This window comes from Zootoca vivipara, chromosome 6 (genome assembly GCF_963506605.1).
Source record: "Zootoca vivipara chromosome 6, rZooViv1.1, whole genome shotgun sequence".
In the NCBI taxonomy this organism is placed as follows: domain Eukaryota; kingdom Metazoa; phylum Chordata; class Lepidosauria; order Squamata; family Lacertidae; genus Zootoca; species Zootoca vivipara.
Genome location: NC_083281.1, coordinates 56449246 through 56464092, shown reverse-complemented (window position 1 = coordinate 56464092; position 14847 = coordinate 56449246). Strand labels below are relative to the sequence as shown.

The window sequence follows — 14847 nt, the reverse complement described above, 5'->3', positions numbered from 1 at the left end:
TCAAATGTTAATTGGGCCTGTACAACTTGTGGCACACATGCTCACACTATGATGTAGGGCTTGATAAACCTGTTTTTGCTTCCTAGAAACTTCAAAAATGGATGGCGTAGTCTGTGTTCCGTTTAGGAACGTAACATCTTGCTGGAGCAGACTAACCTAGTATCCCATTTTCCATAATAGACAACCATTGTTTGTTGGTTTTATTCTATTTTATAGCCCCTGGGTTAGCTGCCTTGGACTATATAACGTTTAGTCGTGTCCGACTCTTCGTGACCCCATGGACCATAGCACGCCAGGCACTCCTGTCTTCCACTGCCTCCCACAGTTTGGTCAGACTCATGTTGGTAGCTTCAAGAACACTGTCCAACCATTTCGTCCACTCGTCCCCTTCTCCTAGTGCCCTGCATCTTTCCCAATATCAGGGTCTTTTCCGGGGAGACTTCTCATGAGGTGGCCAAAGTATTGGAGCCTCAGCTTCAGGATCTGTCCTTCCAGTGGGCACTCGGGGCTGATTTCCTTCAGAATGGATAGGTTTGATCTTGCAGTCCATGGGACTCTCAAGAGTCTCCTCCAGCACCATATAACTATAGTAGAAGCTGGAATAGAAATATTTTAAATTTAGGAATAAAACACATGCTACTGGGAAGCTCATAAGGATATGAATGGCTCTTGCTGTATCGATTCCCTAGTATTCAGTGTTTAAAGGCCACTCAACCAAGAGGGCTCCATTTAGCCATCATTACTTCTAATAGTGAACTCGGGTGAGTGCCAACAGGTATGAGGCCATGGAGAAGCGGGATTATCAGCTGCTTAGAGCAAGGGTAGGCAACCTATGGCCCAGGGGCCGGATGCAGCCCAATCACCACCTCAATCCAGCCCGCACACAGTCCAGGAATTGGCATGTTTTTACATGAGTAGAATGTGTCCTCTTATTTAAAATGCATCTCTGGGTTATTCGTGGGCCCTACCTGGTGTTTTTGCATGAGTAGAATGTGTGCTTTTATTTAAATTTCATCTCTGGGTTATTTGTGGGGCATAGGAATTTGTTCATTTTTCCCCCTTCAGAATAAAGTCTGGCCCACCGCATGGTCTGAGGGGGCTGAAAAAGGTTGCTGACCCCTGGCTTAGAGGAAACTAGAAATATGTTGATTTAAATCAATAACCAGGGTACTAAAAACTAGCCCAACGGTTGAGCATGCTTAGTAGAAACAACATTTAATGTCGGAAAGGAAAAATGAGGGCCCAGGAGAGGAATGCCCTGCCTGATTTCCTTCTAATGTAAAACATCCCCAAGAAGCATGTGGTTCACTGCATTTTTTGAACTTGAAGAGGAGCACTACAGCTAGAAGTTGATAACACATTTTGTTGCAGGTTCAGTTAGTCATTACTATCGATCAGGGATTGGAAACCTGTTGCCCTCTACATATTATTTAACTCTCAACAACCATGGCCAGCAGCTAGGAATAGTAAGATAGTAAGTTAAACAACAACTGGAGGGCCACTGCTTTCCCTTTTGTGATATAGATGCACTTAAATACATGAATTTGTCTAATCAGTTTGGTGGCTCACTGTTTTTGCTGGTCCAACAGTAAATAGTGGCCTCAGGCGTTTAAAACTAGAGAAGAATCTTTAGTGCATATTGCCCGAATGGTTCTGCAGGACTTCTCTTCAGCTGGACCAGTTTCACACAATGCCATTTGCTCCTTGGATACATCATTGGAACAAGCAAGAGCTCACCCTGGTACTCAGTGCTGTCCTCAACTAATTTGCTTGTTTTACTTTTGCCTGCTGCCTGTTTTCTTATTCAGTATGTTTTGAGGTGGGTGGGAGACAGGAAGAGGCACCCTGAGGTGAAGAGGAGGAGGTAGGAAGCACAGCAGCTGCCGCCTTTTTAGTAACCTGCTTAAACTTGACGGAAACAAGTGCTCATTCTGATGCTTTTGCAAAAGGCCAGGCTTCTGCTCGAGCAGGATCCAGAATATGGCTGCCTCTTTCAAGGAGATTCCTGCAGAACTGCATGGTACGTAAAAGGCTTTTCATGCAAGGAAAGCCAATAGACCTTTATGGTCACCTTGGTTCTGGATGTCATTTTTGATAGTGGGGTGCTTTTGTGGAAACCTTTCCTCCATTTCCTCAATGTCTTTCAGCGTTTACAGATTAAATCATAGGCCAGAGATTTGAGCTATAATTCTGGCTTTGGGACTGAGATGTTAGTTTTGATAATGTTTTATGGTGATGGAGGGAAAGGGAGAGCAACCAAACAGAGGTGCTTTAAACTCATAATTTTCAGAAATAAGACTTAAGCTTCAGATGCATTAGGTATACCTGGCTAGCACCAATTTTTCTACACTTATGAGGGTTGGAGCTGCACCTTAAAAATAAGTTGTGACACCAAAAATTATAATAGAGCTGGGCCTTGTAGCCTGTCATCTAGCACTTTCCCTCCAACTGCCATATAAAGGTGCTCAAACAGTAAGAATCTAGAAGGCCTAAAAGAGACAGTAGCCACAAGAGCTACTGTACTTTGAAATCTGAGCAATCTTGCCTGAACAGAAACTCTTGTGCTGCAGTTTAATAAGCAGTAGTTGACAAGCTTCACAAGGCCTGAGAGCTTAATTAACAGCCCAGTGTATCAACTCCCTTTGACTGGCAATTGTTAGCACTGCCTTTAAAAGCAAAAACTGGATACTCTGGCTTCTCTCCAGATAATAAAAATCTTTCACCTTTTAGAAACAAAAATTGCCATGAGCTACAACAGAATTACATTTTTAAGCAGTCAATGTATTTTCCTCAGGTGCCTACCTAGCGGTTGGTTAGGTTGGCCCCCACCAAAATTGTGAAGAAAGATGGAGAGAGCTGGTGATTGCCAAGGTAGCAAGGGATAATGTGTGTGTGTGTGTGTGTGTGTGTGTGTGTGCGCCGATACATCTCCTTGCCAAGGGCACAAGGGAGCCTATGTACGTTTCTGATTTTACTATTTAACACACATTGGTGGTGACTCCAGAAAGTTTAGAAACTCCTAATAATGCAGACATGATAATACCAACTGTGCAATAGTCAGTAGGTCAATCAAAAGTAGACTTCCAGCTTATGGGGTCACCTTTCCTCACATTTCAACAAATGTTGTAGCCCAATATAAAAACTGAGGAGGTAGTTCTTTTTTAAAAAAAGAAATGTATTGTCCAGACCAGACATAACATTATGCATTTTTGCATTAAAGCTGTATGGGTGGTTGTTTTCAATGAAAATAGATGGGCACTGATAGGATTGCAGCAGGCATGGAAGGTGAATGTAACCGTTTTTTCCCTCTGCTTCTGTCCTGAGGGAAATCACTCCTTTGTAGCTGCTAATGGAAGGAAATCCCCTGTTGGCATGCTACAATGCCTACAGTTATCAGCTCCACGTGGCCCTGGTGGTGCCATTTGATTTTTTTTTTCTTCAAATGAGCATAATACAAAAAATACTTAGATAACATATCTAGTATGGCCCTTTAGAGGACTTTTTTTCCCCAAGGTAGAAAGTGAGCTATCTAATTTTAGCACAACGTTTAGCCAATTCCCAAAGGCTCTGGTCCTGGTTCTGTGCCCAGCCTCACCTTAATATTCATATTCCTTGCTATCATTTTGGCAGCTAATTTTTATTTATTTATCTGGGAGTAAGCCCTATTGAACTTGGGACTGCTTCTGAGTAGACACATGCTGCTAGAATGCAAAATATTGTGACCCTGACCCATGTACATTTATGCATTTTAAAATTTTATTTAATGTATTTTTATACCGCTTAATTACCAAAGTTTATAAGCAGGAATTTGGCAACTTGGCTTAATTTTATTCAAGCACGTATTTTTTAAATAAAATTTAACAGTTTTCTCTAGACTGCCCACGGTCCCATCCTGCTTGAGAAAAGTTTTATGAAAGCTCAAGCCCAGTTTAGAGATTGTGGCAAGGATCTCCTCCCCTCTTTTAGGGGCTTCTGTAAAAGAAAGAGTCTGTCACATGTCTGCAGGCCATTTATTTATCCTGTCTTGTCTCTTTTTCAGAAAGCATCACCAATTTATTAGGGACACATGATGTCATCCTGCTGGATGCTCAACTCCACATCAAATCCAAAGTTGAAAATATTGTCCTGGTATGTTTTGATGCTTTGGTGTGTGTGTTTAAATTTATAATGTTTTATTTATTAAATTTGTATACCACCCTTAATGCAATGATCATAGGGTGGTTCGCAACACACACAGTTATTCTATTGTTGGAAATCACCTTGAGACTTTTGCTCTGAAATGCAGCTTATAAATAGTCTTAATAAGTCTTCACAACCTACTTTGCAAAGGACAGCCCTCTATTTGAAGGATTGCCTGATCCAAATACAGAGATGAGGAACCCTAAGAAAAGATAGCAGGTGCCTTGAAGTTGGCAATCCACAATTATGGCACCTGAGCAGCAGGCTGATCAGGCACATAAGAGAACCTGATCAGTCTTCAGCCATAACAGTAAGATGCAGGGCTTTTTTCAGTTGGAAATCACTGGAACTCAGTTCCAGCACCTCATTTTCTAGGAAAATAACACAGGTGAGGTATATTGCACTTCTTATTTAAATTACAGCAATCCTTTGAAAATTTGCACCTGTACCTATAAATTAGGGACCCAGGTGGCGCTGTGGTTAAACCACAGAACCTAGGGCTTGCCGATCAGAAGGTCGGCAGTTCGAATCCCTGTGACGGGGTGAGCTCCCGTTGCTTGGTCCCAGCTCCTGCCAACCTAGCAGTTCGAAAGCACGTCAAAATGCAAGTAGATAAATAGGAACCGCTACAGCGGGAAGGTAAACGGCGTTTCCATGTGCTGCTCTGGTTTGCCAGAAGCGGCTTTGTCATGCTGGCCACATGACCTGGAAGCTATACGCCGGCTCCCTCGGCCAATAATGCGAGATGAGCGCGCAACCCCAGAGTCGGTCACGACTGGACCTAATGGTCAGGGGTCCCTTTACCCTTTACCTTTACCTATAAATTAGCACATGTACATTTTATGCAATTCTGTGTGCTTGTTCTTGATCGTGCAGTTTTAAGTGGCCACCTATGATGCAATACTTTATTTGGGGACTGTAGGACTGAGGCTGTAGGACTCTTCACCGTTTTCACTCATAAATCCCTGTACTGAATGTGGAAATGCAGTTAGGCCTCCTCCTCATCTCTGCTCTCTTTGGCCTTGCCTTCTTATCCAGGTTTTGATGCCCTGGCGAGCCCTGGTGGTGCTGGCAAAACTCCCGGTCAAGGTAAGACCTGCCCTGACTATGGTTTCTGTTAGGACTTTTTTGTATTGGATCAGCTTCTTATTTGTTGCAGATTGTTTCTTCAGCTTGTAAACAGCCTTGTGTGTTGTAATATAGGAAGGTGGCATATAAATTAAAAGTAAAATGAAATGAAATGAACCTGAACCCCAGAGCTCTCTTCTCGGAGCAGTTAGCCGTTCTAGTCAGGTCTGCACTCCTTCCTAAAATACCACATTTTCAGTTGGTCTCTGAAGGCCCAAGAAGCCTTGGTGGCTTCATATTATTCCCCACCCCCCAAGAGTGTAATTCTAGCATTGTGTGGGATTTGCTTTTTTTTCTTTTTTTCATTGCAATAGTTTTTACTTTAATTTACAAATATAAATTTATAACAATACCAAATTCATATCCGTATAAAGAGATTTCTCTGAATCTTGAGACCTCCCTCCCCATCCCCTCCATGGGATATTGTCAACATTTTAAACTGTGTATTATTTCATAATCTATATTTTGTATCTGTCCATATTGTCCATTGTGTGTGTTACATTATAAGTGAGATTAAAATCCTGCTGATGTTTTCATCTGCTTACAGTGGTCTCCTAAATAAAATTTTCCAACTCTTTATTGAAGTTTTTGTCTTCTTAGTTCCTGAGCTTTCTGGTCAGTTTTGCCATTTCAGTGTAGTCTAACAACTTTGTTTGTGCATAGTACAGGATTTCTTGATTAGTTAGGAATTCTCCCCAAACTAAAAATCCCCTCATGCTGTTACATAATATGCTATTTCATTACCACAGGAGTCTTAGGCAAACCCTAGGCACAAACTGAATGACAAACCAGTGAAATTTCTCACTGGTTGTTTTTTAAATTTTTTAATTAATATTCTACTACTTTTTGCTTTAATGCAGTTCATGGTTCTTTTTTGAGGCTCAGCTTTCAGGTCTTTCTTGATGGGAAGTGGGAGGGATACGTCCTTAATTTATTTACTGTATATCACAGGCTTTGTATACTGTTTCATAATAATAATAAATTTCTAAGCTGTTTCCATAAAATATTCATTACAAAATATCAATAAAATAAGACTTTTAAAAACAGGAGACAAAATATCAAAATATAGATAAAATAAAATCATTTTTAAAAATAAATGTTTTTACATGTAAGGCTCGGCTTGCCTAAACAAAACAGTTTTTGACAGGGTCCAAAAACAGTATGATGCCACCTGCCTAATATCAACAGGCAGGGAGCTCCATATAACTTTCTGCTTTGAAATGCTAAAGTATAAACTGTTGTGCAACTCTCCCCTTCCGAAAACATGTATTATTTCATAGAATTGTAGAGTTGGAAGGGACCTTAACCTGCAGGAGAGCTGTGCTCACTGCTTATGTAAGAGAAGATGATATGAAAGCATTTTCTGTGTTAGTAAATATCTGAAGAATAAAATATCGTTATTGCATCGGTTATGGAGGACACACACATACAGGTGTACATTTTAGGTTTCCCTTTTAAATGTATTGGCTACCTGATCCCTCCGCACTTACCTAACCTTGCATGTGTCCATCTGCAGGTACAAGTTAGCTTCAGCTTCTTAGCTGTGCAGAACATCAGCATAGGAGGAGATTACCGGGTGAGTGCAAGATGTATTGGGATCAGGCTGTTGTGATTCTCTCACTGTGATACAGACATTAAGCACACTTTTCCTCCCCTCCCTATGGGGCAAGGGTCTAGTAGTTTTTTTTGGGGGGGGGCAGGTGCCAGATAATCTTTCCCCACAGTAAATGCTACAAAGCTGTCATGTGTGCACATAGCCCAATAATTTGTATATAACTGGTCCCAAATATTCATATTCATTTTTAATCATGTCCTTAAACCAACAAGGCCATCCTTAATGTTGCCATTTTATTTTATTCCATTCCATTTTATTTACTATGTCTACTTCTGTACCTTCTGTAACAAAACTGATGTACAGAAATGAAGGTGATGTTTTCTTGGCACTGGAAATAAAACGACAGGGAAGCTTTCAGCTGCTTGATTTATGTGTGTCAGACCACTGTAAAATGCACAGAAGTGGGACCAGTAAATTTTTTGATTGCTCTGACATTAAACAGCCAGTCTATTGTCATTAAAATTACTCATGTCCAGCAGTTAAAGGGCAGTAGACGACATTCTCTCTTGGTAAAGAAAAAAAATCCCGTTTCTGATGCTTACTGAAGAATCAAAGGGCACTCACTCCCCAAATTGGAAACAAAAAAAGAATTGCACCACTTTCTGTTTTTGATTGGTTTAATACAGTGCGGACAAATGCCTTAATGAGCCATCTGGCCCACTATAAAAGTATGTAATAAATAAGTGTATACCATCAGTCTTTAAATGGTGAGTCAGGACTCAATCCTGGGCCATGGACTGATCTACCACCCTACAAATATATAGTAAAAAATTAAGAAATTGGTCCCTAGATGTATGCTTGTGTTAAAAGTGTCTGAAAATGTTGACTGCTGCCTTAGACAGTGGGCATTTGGGCAGCACTAGTAAGTGGATGTTTGTATTCTGACTATATTTTTCACGTTTATGTATTTATTGTTATTGTATTTTTACTCTTTGTCATAAAGAGGATTCTTTGAAGAGAAAAGTAAACTATACATTTAATAAACCCCAAAACTTATCTATACACATTTGTTGAACACTGCATTTATCAGCTACTGAAGTGTTAAGTTTCAATATAATATGCATCCATATTCATTATTCTCACTTTTGTTATGTATTATTTATTTTGTGCCTAATTTTTTTGTATTCAGCTGTAATGCATTCTGTTCTTGTTGCTATTGTTTGTAATGCATTTAGCCTAAGTGTTAAGCACATTAACACCTTTGTACTTCTATTAAGTTCTAGTTATATTTAATTTATTTATATTAACAATTCATGTTATAGTCTTATCCTTATATTTTACTTTTTAAAAAGGAAACAAACCAGGAACTGCAATTCAGCAGCTAAAATCCCAGTTTGGCTCCCCCTTTGCACGAACCAATTGTTTCTCTTTTGTGCTAACAATTCTTGGAAATTTATTACCTCTGTTTCGCACCAATTTTTGCTTTTTATGTGTTCACTAGTTGGCCCTGCCACGCGTTGCGGTGGCTCAGTTTGTTAAATGGAGCCTCAGAGTCCCACTTCAGATTCCCCTCACCTTCAGAGTCCCCCTGTTTTTTGTGTGTTATGTTTACATAGCCGCATCCCTGTGTCTCCCCCCACCGTGTTCTGTCCCTCCTCCCCCATCCCCCGGTTCATCCCTGTAATTGGGCTGTCCCAACCTATGACCTATTCGCCCCCCCCATCCCCCCCGGCAGGCCCCTACCACCACTTGGCCTAGTCTGGAAAGCGGCCTAGTCTGCTGCGGCCTATTCAGTCTGCTGGGCAATGTTGGGCCTTGTTGCTGCAAAAGGCCTGTTTTCAGTTGCTTGCTGTGGAATTTTGTGATGTCATCTGGTGGCACAGCTTTCGAAGCAGAAGCGTGCGTTCTGTCTTTCTGTTAGATGCTGCTGGAGTCTTCAGACCTTCTGCTGGTGATGTCTGATTTGGGTGCTACTTTTTGTGTTTAATCATTATTTTAGGTGTTAAAGGGGGGGGGGAATTATGCCATATCCCTCCCTGATGGGCAAGGTACGCTTTGTCCTAATTTGATGCAATGTTGTTCAGCGGTTACGGAGCAAGGCTGTGACCTCCATGCACACAGTGGGAACATTTTTATATATATAGAAGACTATGTGTTCGTTTTTCACAAGTGAAATATTGGAGGCTATGGAACAGGTCTAATTTTTCACCGCAGGGACCAAAAGAACTCAAATTTAGCAGGAATATTTTCTAAATATTCCTGCTAAATTCTTACAGATTTTTCTTACAGAGAAGATGTTTCTTACAGAAAAGATGACGCATATATGCAAACATAATTATTAGATCCCCACCTCCCAAATCTACAAACAATAAAAAAGATTCCTTCAGTAGCACCTTAAAGACCAACTAAGTTTATATTTTGGTATGAGCTTTCGTGTGCATGCACACTTCTTCAGATACACTAGAAACAGAAGTGTCAGACCCTATATATATACAGAGGGTGGTGGGGGTGGGTCGGAATGGGAGATGGGCTGATGGGAGTGGTAAACCTGTAGATGGGTGTTAATGGCTGCTGATGGCTGCAATTAGTCCTGGGCTGAGGTGCTAAAGAAAGCTTGATCATGCATAATGAGATAAGAATCCGATATCTCTATTCATCCCAGGTGCTTCCATGGTTTTAAGCTTGGTAATGATTTCCAATTCAGCAACTTCTCAGGACTATTTAATTGCTCATCTTCTAACATTGTGTATGCCATCAAATGCCAACGGTGCCCTTCAGCTCTCTATATTGGACAAACAGGCCAAACCCTACGCCAAAGGATAAATGGACATAAATCTGACATCAGGAACCATAAGACTGAAAAACCAGTAGGAGAACACTTCAATCTCCCAGGACATTCTATACAAGATCTCAAAGCAGCTGTTTTATTACAGAGAAATTTCAGGAACAGACTGGAAAGGGAAGTTGCTGAATTGGAAATCATTACCAAGCTTAAAACCATGGAAGCACCTGGGATGAATAGAGATATCGGATTCTTATCTCATTATGCATGATCAAGCTTTCTTTAGCACCTCAGCCCAGGACTAATTGCAGCCATCAGCAGCCATTAACACCCATCTACAGGTTTACCACTCCCATCAGCCCATCTCCCATTCCCACCCACCCCCACCACCCTCTGTATATATATAGGGTCTGACACTTCTGTTTCTAGTGTATCTGAAGAAGTGTGCATGCACACGAAAGCTCATACCAAAATATAAACTTAGTTGGTCTTTAAGGTGCTACTGAAGGAATTTTTTTTATTTTGCTTCGACTCAGACCAACACGGCTACCTTCCTGTAACTGTTAATAAAAAAGATGTTAAACTGATTTGTTTGATGATTGATTCAGACTTTGAAATTAGCCTAGATTTGAATTGTTTGCCAGTTACTGCTCCACAATCTTTACTAATCAGATTAGAGTGTAGTGAAGAGGACAGTTTGGGATCTATGAAAGAAGAGTTGCTTGCCGCATGGTTCCAGGGCCATAAGCATCATTTGGCTTATTTTGTGCCAGATATTGCTTTAGATTCTTTTTTATACACTTTTTTCCTACATGGTATTTTTTTGTTCTGTGCTTGAGGTTCTTTTGCCTTTGTGTGTGTCTCTCTGTGTGTGTTTTTAAAGCACAGGTGTATTATCAAGTGTCCTTACACCATATTCTTCCTTAAGCTCAAAGCTCTTATGAGGACCTTGGACATTGCTGAGGTCCACATCTATTTAACTTCAGCGGTGATATAACAAAAGGCACTTTCTCATAATACATCATGTAATTCTCCCTCTTTCAAAAAGTTCCCCGAGGATATAGATCATCTCAGTGGGTGGGCAGGGAATAAAATGTTTTAAAATCAACTCAGTCTTCTATGGAGAAAGACACATTTGGAGCCTGGGGAGTGAAAATATTTACAAATGTTCAATATTTTAGCCATTTTGCTGGAAGATTTTTCTTTAGATAGAAAGTATGGGATTTTTTATATACCCTTTCTACTTGCTTTCCTTTCTTTTCTTTTATGATATGAGCATCTTCTGTGTAGCTCATCTTCTTTTCCAGAGGAGAATTGGGGTTATTACATCTTCTTTTTTGCCTGGGATAATTTCATAATACCTCCCTTCTCTAAAGAAAATTACTCCTTTTAATTTAATAGTAATAGTGAGAAGAAAAAGCTCGTGTGCGTTGGACAACAAAATGAGTATCAATGTTTTATTATAAATTCTTTATCATTACAAATATTATTATTTTAGTACCCTTGTTTAAAATAATGTGTATTATGAGATAAAAACTACAGTGGTACCTCGACAACCGAACGATTCGACTTCCGAAGGTTTCGACTTCCGAAGTCGACAACCCGGAAGTCTTTTCACCATGTGTGCGTCCTGCGCAAAGCGGTGTGCACGGGCGGCGCGTGTACTGAAGCGTGAAATTGTGTTATGCGCAGAAGCGGTGCTTCGACAACTGAATACTTCGACTTATGAAGACGGCTGCGGAACAGATCGTCTTCGTAAGTCGAGGTACCACTGTATTGTTTAAATACTGAACCTTTAAATAGAAAATATCTGCCCTCATATGTCTTCTCTTCTACTTAAGGTTGTCGTGGAGACAGATAAATCTTCTTTTGAATTTGAGTTCTTGTCATTGGATGATTTGGAGCATATGGTCATCCACGTGGTCACATCTCTGAAGAAGATCTTTCTAATTTCTTCACCTGGGTAAGGGGGTTTTGTAGTTTACCAAGGTTGTACATATTTTGGAGACTTTTGAACAGGTGGGGGAACCGGTGGCCCTGTATATATTGTTAGACTACGATTTTCACAATCTCTGCCCATTAACTATGCTGGCTGGAGCTGATGGGAGTTGGAGCCGAACAAAATCTGGTGGGACACAGGTTCCCCAGCCTACATTAGAAGATATGGGCTGAACGCTGGTGACCAGGGCCAAACTAGTTAGATGAGTTTGGAGTGGTTATTATTATATAGCACATTAGCATGCTCAAATCAGGTACATTATCTTAAATAAAACATACAACAGGGCTAGTCACCATGGTACTGTCCAGATATTTTGGACTACAGCTTCCATCATCCTTGGCTATTCTGGCTGGGTTTGATGGGAGTTGTAGTACACAACATCTGGAGGGTGTCACATTGGTTATCCCTGCCTCACAACAACCCTTTAAATCAGGGCATTGTTATTATGCTTCACATTGCAGGTATGAAGATGTGGGGTGAAACAGTAGAGAACTTAAGAGATAGTGGTATGCCTAAGGATTTCCTATAGACTCATTACATGATTTGAACAAGTGACTTATTGGTTAACAGTTCAGTCTTATACCCACTATCCTATACTAGCATCTGTTTCCCAAAAGCATCTTGTCTGAAACATCTGTTACGCTTGAAAGGGGGATACATGAGTGGACAGTGTTGTTATATGATTTAGGCCAGGCACCCCCAAACTGTGGCCCTCCAGATGTTTTGGCCTACAACTCCCATGATCCCTAGCTAACAGGACCAGTGGTCAGGGATGATGGGAATTGTAGTCCAAAACATCTGGAGGGCCAAAGTCTGGGGATGTCTGATTTAGGCACTAGATGGCTGTGGACGTAATTGTATGTAGGTGGAATTAGGAGCTTCCTGTGTCTGTCCTGATAATAACGTTTTTGTCCAACTTTCTGACTTGTGTGTCCTCTAAGCCTTCAATGGAAAAAAATGTAATGGGTTTTTCCCTTTGTTTTGAAGAAACCTACTCCAAAATGCCTCCCCCATCTTGCTCGACAGAATAAAATCGATAACAGATTCCTTGGAAGAATTGCTAAAGGAAAATCAAGGCCCATGTGGTAATCTTTATTTATGAAAATTATTGGAGGAAAATATGTTGGAAGTAATTGTTGAGCCAAACTACAGTTGTGAAGAACGTAAGAAGTGTAAACTAGGGAGGAGAAAATATATCAATTCTGGTTTCTCATTTTTCTTCCCAATTTCGCATCTGTTTGCAATTATTGTTTTAAAAAAATCCTCATGGAAATTCACCAGCATTTGTGTAAATTTCTCCTAATATACAGATTTATTTATGCAGTTTCTCCTGATATAATGAATTTAATGTTATCTTCATTAACATATTCAATTATATGCACACTTTGCCCTAGTTTTGTTACCCATTCCTTGGCTGGAGAAGTGTACTGTACTGCAAAATTTGGAGAACGCAAATTTTAAAGGCTAATGTTTCAGTTTCTTTAATGTTTCTGAAAGTTTGAGTTAGGTAGACTCCTCTCTGTAAAGTGAATCAAATTTCTCCCCTATCCCTAGTCTAAACTAGCCTTTAAAATATGCTTACAAAAGCTTTTAGGTTTTTTTAAAAAGTGAGCTACTGGGGGTCGTAGGGAAAGGACGTATGGCTCCATCTCTCCTCAGAGAGCCCACTGTTTCCTATATTGGGCACAGAGGAGGCACAGAACTTGTTTATCCACCTGCATGCAGTTTCTAGTTGTGTGTGGCAACTAGGTGAGTGCTTAAATACAAGGCTAGTTTAAACATACTATTAAACTGGTGGTAAAACTAAAGCTTACTTCCCTTAGAGTGCTCAAGCCTTTAAAAAAATCTGACAATTCTGATTTCATCTGAATTTAGCATAAGAACACATTGGAAAATAGGGCTGCAGGGTGTATGTGTGTTTTTGACCTTTGCTTCAGAAGCACAGAGTTGCTAGTAGCTGCCAATCTGGCACCCTTTCTAGGAATCATTTTATGTAGAACTTGCCCTAGACTGAAGATGCTTATGCAGCCATCCCCATGTGCACATATGTTCAATCTTTCTCTTGATTAAGACTGCCATCCTCTATTGGTTTACCTGGGAGTAAGCTTCACCGAACACAACAATAGTTATTTCCAAGTAAACTTTCATAGGATTGGTCCATAGAATATTTATATCCTGCCTTGGCAATTATTGATTATCTTCATAGCGGTTCACAAAATGATAATATATGAACCAATTTTAAACAACATCTTAAAAATGAAACAGAAGAAGAAGAAGACGAAGAAGAAGAAGAAGCCGCCAGACAGTAAAATGGGAGATGAAATTGCAGCTAAAGCTAAGCAGCAGCATCCAATTAAGCATTATAAACCATTAAAGGTCTGGGCAAGTAGGCTGCTTTGTGCATCAGCTGTATATATGAGATGATGGTTTCTATGGTTGTGCAGCTGTCAAGTGGCCAGTTGCCAAGGAGGTCAGCAGGGCTCCTGTGCTATTTAAATAGTTGTGAAGAAGAGAGAATTTTAGCATTGGCAGCTTTTTGTCACATGGTGTGGTAGTTAGGAGGGTTGAATTGGGGAAACCATGGTTTAAATCCCAATTCAGCTGTGAAACTCACTGAGTGACTTTTGGTCATTCTTTCTTTCTGATGCTGCCTAACCAACCTAACCTGCTGTGAGCTCCTTCAAAAAAAAAAAAGGGCAGGGATAAAAATGTAAGAAATACAAGATTGATATACAGTCAAAGCACTCCTAGTTCAAACATGTCCAAACTTTTCAGTAGCTAGATATGCTGTTGTAACAAATGAGGCCTGTTGAGATATTTACAAATTGGAGGAATGAAGCTGGTGGCAACTCACATATTTTCTCCACTACTGCTTTACTTTATCTCAAATGTACTCTCTTTTATAGTTTTTTCTTAGTTTTGTTTTATTTTTTTAGATTTTACAGCTGTATTTTCTATTTTTGTATTCAGAAGGATTGTTGGCAGGGTTGAGGAGCGAAGGATGGGGGTGATTATTACTAATGGCCCAAATATTTGATTTGGGCAAAGTATCTTCTTGGCTCAGAATATCTATATCTTGTGATTTTCCTGCATTATATAAATGTTTAAAAGTAATCACTTTTATATGGCCTGTCTTAAATTCTTCGGAGTCTTCAAATACCATAATCTCTGAAATCTCTTTATCACCCATGCAAGATAGGTGTA

At 40.1% G+C, this 14847-nt stretch overlaps 1 protein-coding gene across 1 annotated transcript in view; it reads left to right on the top strand.

Annotated features, from left to right (window-relative positions):
- Positions 1-1427: 1427 nt before the first annotated feature.
- CARMIL2 (capping protein regulator and myosin 1 linker 2) overlaps positions 1428-14847 on the top strand; it is a 75892-nt gene continuing 62472 nt past the window's right edge. The window contains 6 exon segments of the mRNA XM_035118562.2: positions 1428-2020; positions 4040-4128; positions 5218-5268; positions 6824-6883; positions 11486-11607; positions 12631-12728. Of these exon segments, the coding sequence (XP_034974453.2) occupies positions 1981-2020; positions 4040-4128; positions 5218-5268; positions 6824-6883; positions 11486-11607; positions 12631-12728 (460 nt within the window). The 5' untranslated portion in view covers positions 1428-1980.